The following is an 8,160-nucleotide window of genomic DNA, read 5'->3' on the forward strand; positions in this document are numbered from 1 at the left end:
AAGATGGGGGGAAGGGCTTTGTGCTCCGCAGTGTGGAGACGATTCCATACGGATTTCCCATGTTCTCGTCCCACCCCCAATGCTGGTCATGGGGCTGGTGAGCTCTCCCTCTCACGTGTCTGGGCCATCCATCCCCTGGAGGGTTGAAGTAACATGAACTGTAGAAGAAAAGCATAGAAAAGACAGCTTGTTACTGCAGTAAAATAAGCCTCTGATCAAACAAGCATAGCCAGACAATGGCAGATAGCTGTCATGCCCGCAAGCCACAGAGAAAGTGGAGCTGTTTGAAGTTAGGAAGATCCCTCCCCGTGATTTGGGGATGGGGAATGAAAATTCAAATCCATTATTTCCTCTCCTGCTTTTAAGGAAGAATTAGTGATCTTTACTTTGTCTCCAGTTTTTTTAAGCTGCATGTTTTTATTCTGGGCTGCGTGCTTGGACCTATCTTTTCTGATAACACACCACTGATATTTTTGGGATAAAGCTTGTTTTTCTGGGTGTCAAAACATATTTCAACTTAAAAATCCAGTAGCTTTAATTCTTGACAGGAGATCCCTCCCTGGAAGGACTGTGGGTTTCTGAGCGATTACATCGGCTGTTGGGTTGTAGTTGGCTTTAGATTGAAGTGCTTGTTCCCAGATGTGTCCCGTTAGAGTCGAGCCAAGCCTACACGGTTTGCCTCCACTTCTTGTGTGAGGTCATTTCCTTGGGAGAAATGGGGAGTTTTATTTGTTTTGTCAATATGATTTGAGTTAGGGCCACAGTTCTCATAAACCACCTCTGTCTTCTTAAGAGTCTTTATCAGTGACAGCAGAACCTCTGTAAGCCAACTACCCAAGGGACTGTAACAATCGGGTCAACATAGGGAATTAGGCCTATTGTACTTACACATATATGTGGTGTGTGTCCAGTCTGTGAAAAGCCGGTCACCTGAAGGAGGTGGTCAGTGTAAAGAGATGGTCAACCCTGGAGGCTCGACTGGGTTTGCGATTTTGATGCTGTAAGTGTGTCCTTTGCTGCCCTCTTCACTGTAGAGACTGGTGTGTTGACTGTGGAATGTTTTCTGCAGATTTACTCCAACTTAGCAAACTGCAACCCCAACCCTGAGAACCCCGTGGTGGACCATTCCGTGAGGATCAACTCCGTTGGCAGCACTGCTTCCTCCTCCCAGCCCCTGCTCGTGCATGAAGACGTCTGAGCAGGAGTGTCGGGGTCCCTGGTGCAGGAATGACCCCCCATCTTTCGGCTTCCTTGGTGGTTCTTTTGTTTCCTTTTGACTTGCACCCTACTCCAGGGTAGTGGCACCCACTGTAATCCTGTCTTTCTAAGCACACTTTAGTGGCGGGTGACTTTTGTCATCAGCCACCATTCCATTGCAAAGGTTCGAACTGTATATATTCCCAATAGCAAAGTAGCTCCTACTATAACCAGGAAAAAAAAAAAAAGATTCTGATTTGGAAAAAGAGAGGGAGGGATGGGCTGAATGTCCAGAATTCTTTCCGAGGATTTTCTGATTTGTGTTCAGAGTATGGTTGATTGTTAATCTGAGTAAGTGATAGTAGACACATTTGGCCTTGGACCATCCAGAGTGATATGATAATACAGCACGATGAGAAGCTAAAATCTAAACCTGGAAAACAGAATATTTTATTAGAGCAAAGGACACATGTGAACATCTGGACCTAGGAAATCTAGTATTTCATGCTGGGAATGAGGCAGAGGCCGTGAAAAATCTTGACTCATGCTTACTCCCTAGGCCATGAGCAAAGGGCTTCACTGTGGAGCTACTATACTACTGACCTGGCTTTAAAGTAAGAGTTTGAGGCAGGGCGCCGTGGCTCACACCAGTAATGCACTCTGAGAGGCTGAGGCAAGAGCATCTCTTGAACCCAAGAATTTGAGGTTGCTGTGAGCTGTGATGCCACGGCACTCTACCAAGAGTGACAAAGTGAGACTCTGTCTCAAAAAATAATAATAAAATATAAAAAATAAAAGAAGAGTTTGCTCTTAGGCAGTTAAATTGGAGAGAAGGCCTCCCCAGCCTGCATTTGTATATATGTTCATCTATAAATCGTCCATGTTCATACATTTGAGGGGGGCAAACCCACAAGGTTTAGTTATCTGTATACAATCCGAGCATTCTGTGTACTGTGTGTAGGATTAGATTACAAGCCATATAAGTTTAAAAGAAGAAGTTAATACTTTAAGGAAAAAAAATATAACTGCCAAGCACAGTCTTAGCGAACTCTCCTCTTTTAGCTGATGGACTTGCTCTGTAGATTCTCCAGAACGGGCCCAGCAGCCTCAGAATGGCATTGTACTCAGTGGATGTGGTGCTGTCTGGAAACTTCCTGACTGACGGCAGACTCCTCATGAGTGGGAAGACAGTGCCGTCTTGGCTTGGATTGTTACGTAGCAGGAGGTAAAATTTAGATTCAGCCTCCATTACAGGCATGTCCTGGACACCAGGCCAGTATCTATATGAGAGAGGGGTGTGTGTGTGTGTGTGTGTGTGTGTGTCTGCGCACACGTGTAGACAAGTATTTGGGGTGGGGTATTCTTGCCCTGAGTCCAAGTGAGTCCTTCAGTCCCCAAGGAAGAACTTGGCTTTCATCATCAGTACTGCCCTGGTTTCTCTGCACGCAGCTTCCTGGAGTAGCTCACCAAAGCTCCCATAGAGGCATGTAAGAAGCAAAAGACTTCTGTACCTAACTGCAGCCCACCTGCATTCAAGGCACTCTGTTATTTAGACTTAACATACTGTACGCATCTCTTAGACCTTATATAATGCTACTGTCCCCCTGAAACATGTTTAAATTTTACCCTTTAGAAGTTTAGACTGTAGCCTGGATATTATTCTTGTAATTTACCTGTTTTCCCCCCTCCACCGCCCAGTATAAAAGGTAATGTGTACAAGGCAAGCTTTGTGTGTTGTCTTGCCAGATTCAGGTATGTTACCTTCACGGTTCCTCCCACCCCGGGTCCCTTAGACCACGTGTAGAGACCTGTAGCCGTTGTCTGGAAGTAACCATTTGCACTGGAGTTCTGTGCTCTCGCACCTTCCCAGAGTTAACAGGTTTGGGGTTGTGTTGTCACCTGAGAGACTGTGGCTTTTGCCATCCTTCGTCTGAAACTCCCTTCGCATTCCTGCTGACTTTGATGATAGTGAAAGTGGCTGTTAACTGTAGACGCCTAGGTACTTCAGGGGCACATCATCAAGAGTTTTGTCTTGGATATTCTTGAAAGTTTATATTTTTATAATTTTTTCTTACATCAGATGTTTCTTTTGCAGTGGCTTAATGTTTGAAATTATTTTGTGGCTTTTTTTGTAAATATTGAAATGTAGCAATAATGTCTTTTGAATAATTCCTAAGCCCATGAGTCCTTGAAGATATTTTTTATATATACAGTAACTTTATGTGTAAATATTAAGCGGCGTAAGTGTAAAGGGTGTTGGTGTTTCACGTGTTCTATTCCCAATACGTTGTCCAATTGTTGACAGTTCTGAAGAATTCTAATAAAAATGTAAATATATAAATCAAATGGATTTTTTTATTATGTCAAAATTTAACTTATATGAAAAGCATTCACCTTAACATTAGAATGTTTTGTACCCAGTTTTCATAAAATATATGCAGGACCACCCAATCACACTAGGATTTATAGAAGAGTCAACCAACATTTATTAAGAATTTTCACATGTGCTATATTTTATCGTTTCCTTTTTATAATCTGGGGTCTCTTTATATTGAAAAATAGATATAGAAGGCACTTTGAACATTACATACACAGCTATGATCATTATTAGGGTGCTTCATGTGAAATGACCATTTTTATTAGAAAAATAATGGCCAAATAACAGCAATTTCGTGGTCTAACTTAATACAATTGGCATATTTCCATACCTCTTCTAACAGAAATTGTCTAAAAATTAATATAAGAGTAATTGGCACAGCTGCCTTTAGGAGTCCCAAGAAAAGGGTTTGAAGTCCACACTCAGAGGCTCAGGTCCACCTCCGTCCTCACTCTGACTTGCTCCGGGGGAGAGCTGAGTTCTCTCTGCTGGTGACAGTGAGGCGCTTCCTTCCATTAACTGGATTCTGTCATGTGGGTGAAACATTCTGCTTGACCAAGCAGCACTGTGCAGGCCTCTGGGAACTGCAGGGGCTAACAGGTCTTAGAGCTTGAAACAAAGGACCCCCCTAAACCACACTGATACACAAAGAATGAGTTAGGCACCCAACACCTCAGTCTTCTCCGCTTTTATGGACGTGACATGTCCACCTGCAAAAACGTCTCCTGAAAGGAAACAGATGGGGTAAACAGTGACCTGTAATGAAAAATAATTCTTTTATTTATTTATTTATATCTATCTATCTATTTTCCGAGAGAGAGTCTCATGCTGTCACCCTGACTAGAGTGCTGTGGTGTCATAGCTCACAGCAACTTCAAACTCTTGGGCACAAGTGATCCTCTTGCCTCAGCCTCCCAAGTATCTGGGACTACAGGTGCCTGCTGCAATGCCCAGCTAGTTTTCCCACTTTTAGCAGAGATGGGATCTCAGTGTTACCCAAGCTGGTCTCAAACTCCTGAGCTCAAGCAATCCACCCGCCTCAGCCTCCCAAAGTGCTACTCGTGATTACAGGCATGAGCCACCACACCTAGCTAAAAGAATTCTTTTAAACCAGAAGGAAATTGTATGAGCAGGAATGTGTCAATAGTCAGTGACAAGCAGACCCACATTTCACTCAGGTGGCCACCAACTTGAGGACAAGTCAGCAATGAATGCTAATTGATCACAAAACATGTCACGTTTTCACTGTCATTTAGCCTTTTTCCTTTTTGTGGTGTATAAAATTTTGAGTTAGAAGCAACTGACAGGCCCATGTTATAAGTCTGGCAAATTCTTCTCACAGCTCTGCTGTTTATAGCAAGGTATCAGGTGCTTGGTGTCCAGACTCAACCTTGGTTCTAATGCCAGTGCCAGTCCTGTCTCAACCGTATACTGCTCTGTGACACTGGGCAGAATTGCTCTCGAAATCTCAGTTCCATACTACTGTCTGCCCCAAAGTACTACGTATTAATATGAAGCTGTCAGGACCATCTTGTTCATATACCTAATGTGTAAGTTTTGCTATGGCCAATCAGCCTTGTTAAGTAAGAAGACAGTCTAGCATAACCCACAAAAAATTACACAGTCAAAAATCCGCTTCTAATTGTCTTTCTTACTATACTTGATCTTAGTGAAAAGGCTGAGAAGTGATCTAATTGTCTTTCTCACATGCAAACAACATTGTACAAATGTGCTGTGAAACTTGACTTTGCTATAGAGATTTCTGTGTTTTTACCAAAACTCCACATTTCAGGCGGGAATTTGAGGCTCTCCATGTGCTTACTGCAGCCTTCTCTCTTGGCTTTTCTTCCATTATCATGAGCCTATGAGTGTGCCCCACACTCCCCTCTCAGACTTTGTATTGCCTCTGCTCTCCAAAAGTCCCACCTCTATCATTAGCCTATGAGTGCGCCCCACACTCCCCTCTCAGACTTTGTATTGCCTCTGCTCTCCAAAAGTCCCACGTCTTTTAAGATCAGTGTAATCACCTCAGTGGGACGTTGTCTCTGAATTTCCACAGCTCTCCGTATTTACGGCTCTTTAAATTGGTTCTGCCTTGCATTGTCTTAGGCGGCCCCCATGCCCACTGTATCCAGGCTTAAAATCAGTTAACATGTGCCAGAGCCACTGGTTTTATAGCTATCATTTATTTGTATGGATATAAAATTGTCCAGACACTGAGGTTAAATTGCTCAAGAAGTTGCAAGAGTTGAGACTCACTGGAGTTCAGTTGGTAGTACACAGAGCAAGCCAGGATTCGCATCCAGGTCTGAGTCTCTGCACTTCCCGGATGGCAAATGCCTGGTCTTCCCAGGCTGGCACCACTGAGCACCACCTCACTCTGGGTGAAGCCAGTCAACTTTCAAGGAGGAGGGTTGCATAATGCCTCACTAGTTCAACAAGTATTGAGTGTCAAGATACTTTGGAAGTCTCAGGAGGCCCACACAAGTCAACTGGAGTCAGCCTGAGCAGAGAGGTGCCTCTGCCATCCTTAAATTATTGGCATGTTTCCATTTCCTGAGGTGCAGGCGCTCTTCCCCTCACAGCCCTGAAGCTGCTCAGGTGCTTTGTGAGTGGCTAATTAACAGTTTTTGAACAAATAACTAAACATTCCATCAGCACTGGGAATGAAGGAGAGCTATCTGGGAAGAAATGGTCCAGGAAAGACAGGAAGTAGAAGACAGAACTTTTACCCAGAGTATGACCTACAAAGGTAGCTTGATTTTACACTAGGGGGTGGGGCTCTGGGGAGAAGGAAAAGGGGAACTGGGAGCGTTCCCTTGGGCAGCCTTACTGAGGCCTACGGCGAGGACGAGAGAAGTCAAGAAAAGGAGGGCTTAGGTGGGTGGGGAAGGGCAGAGAGGAAGGGAAAGTGGCAGGAGCTTTCTTCCTTATTCAGAAGTGGAGACAGGAGCTGAAGCTGCCAAGAAGTCCCTGGGTTTGAGGTTCAGAAACTGATGGCTGAGGAGGACCACACCACCCAGACTTGACCTTAGAGGTCAGCAGTGCCAGCACCCACATGGGGAAAGCCCCACTAGAAAGGGCTTAGGACTCGCTGATCAGCCTTCCAGAGAATCTTTATAAGGGAAAGGGTTTGGTCTGCTAGTCCAGCTGTCAGCAGGGTGGTTTCCCTCTGAGACTCGGGAGGATCGACCCCCTGCCTCTTCTGGGAGGATCTACCCCCTACCTCTTCTAGCTTCCCGGGGTCTGGTGGCAATCTCCGGCATTCCTTGGCTTCTGGATCTCTGCCTTCATCTTCGCATGGTGCTCTTCTTGTGTGTACATCTGTGTCCACATTCCCCTTTATGAGGACACTGGGCACATTGGATCAGGGGCCCACCCTATTCCAATATAACCTTGTTTTATCCAATTACATCTGCAAAGACTTTATTTCTGATAAGGTCATGTGTTGATATACTAGAGGTTATGGATATGACTTCAACATACGAATTTGAGAGGGACACAATTCAACCCATAACAGAAGAGTTGCAAAAACCTACTTGATTGTAGCCAGTGACTTGGTCCTCACTAGAGTAATGAAATTAGATTTCTAACAATCCTTAAATTATCTCCAAAATGCCCATTTCAGAGCACTCTCTTTCTTTTTCTATTATCTAGAGCAGTGTTCAGAACAGTACTTGGTCCACAGTTGACACTCAATACTTGTTGAACTAGTGAGGCATTATGCAGCCCTCCTCCTTGAAACTTGACTCCCTGCCTGCCCTCCCTGGTCCTCTTCTTTATCTTCCACCATAACCCCTTTAAAAGTTGGAGTTCCAGGCTTAAACCCTGTCCATGGGCCCGCAAATAGTACAACCTCTCTGGAAAACTGCATGGAGATTCCCGAGAGAAGTAAAAGTAGATGTACTGTTTGATCCAGCAATCCCACTACTGGGTATCTACCCAAAGGTAAGGAAGTCATTTAATCGAAAACACACCTGCACTTGAATATTTATTGCAGCACAATTCACAATTGCAAAGATGTGGAATCAGCCCAGTGCCCATCAATTCGTGACTGGATTAACAAAATATGGTATTTGGAATGTTATAGAATACTACTCTGCCATGAAGAAAGATGACTTTCATAACAATTTGGATGGAACTGGAGACCATTATCCTAAATGAAGTATCTAAAGAATGGGAAAACAAAAACCAATGTGTGCTTGCTATTAAATTTGAATTAACCAATGAGCACACATGTGCACAGAGGGAAGTAAAACTCAGTGGAAACTGTGCAGGTGAGAGGGAGGAGGAGGGGATGGGTTAAAACCTACCTAACAGGTGTCCCACCACTGTCCAGGTGATGGGCACATGTATACCCTTGACTCAGGCATGAAAAAAATTAATTCATGTAACAAAAACATTTGTACCACCATATTATTTTGAAATAAAAAATGTTGGAGGTCTAGGGTTTGTTCCTTTGTTTTATTTCAGCTGACATACTTTCCCTAAGCTCTGGTCTCTGTTATCTAATCTCTGGGATGTGGATTTCACCTACCAACGTATAATTTCCAACTATATCTCTGGCTTTTTTTTTTTTTTTTTTT

General features: G+C 43.8%; 1 protein-coding gene across 3 annotated transcripts in view; it reads left to right on the forward strand.

Annotated features, from left to right (window-relative positions):
• Positions 1-1,826, forward strand: part of KIT (KIT proto-oncogene receptor tyrosine kinase) — an 88,647-nt gene extending 86,821 nt beyond the window's left edge. The window contains exon 21 of one of the 3 annotated variants that reach the window (XM_003794609.2): positions 1,070-1,826. In XM_003794609.2, the coding sequence (XP_003794657.1) occupies positions 1,070-1,198 (129 nt within the window). In that variant the 3' untranslated portion in view covers positions 1,199-1,826. The remainder of the gene's footprint in view (positions 1-1,069) is intronic. The other 2 variants (XM_023515973.1, XM_012808082.2) reach the window with 2 other exon arrangements.
• Positions 1,827-8,160: the final 6,334 nt, after the last annotated feature.

The sequence above is a fragment of the Otolemur garnettii genome, unplaced genomic scaffold, assembly GCF_000181295.1.
Source record: "Otolemur garnettii isolate 467f Iridium unplaced genomic scaffold, OtoGar3 scaffold00083, whole genome shotgun sequence".
Taxonomy (NCBI): domain Eukaryota; kingdom Metazoa; phylum Chordata; class Mammalia; order Primates; family Galagidae; genus Otolemur; species Otolemur garnettii.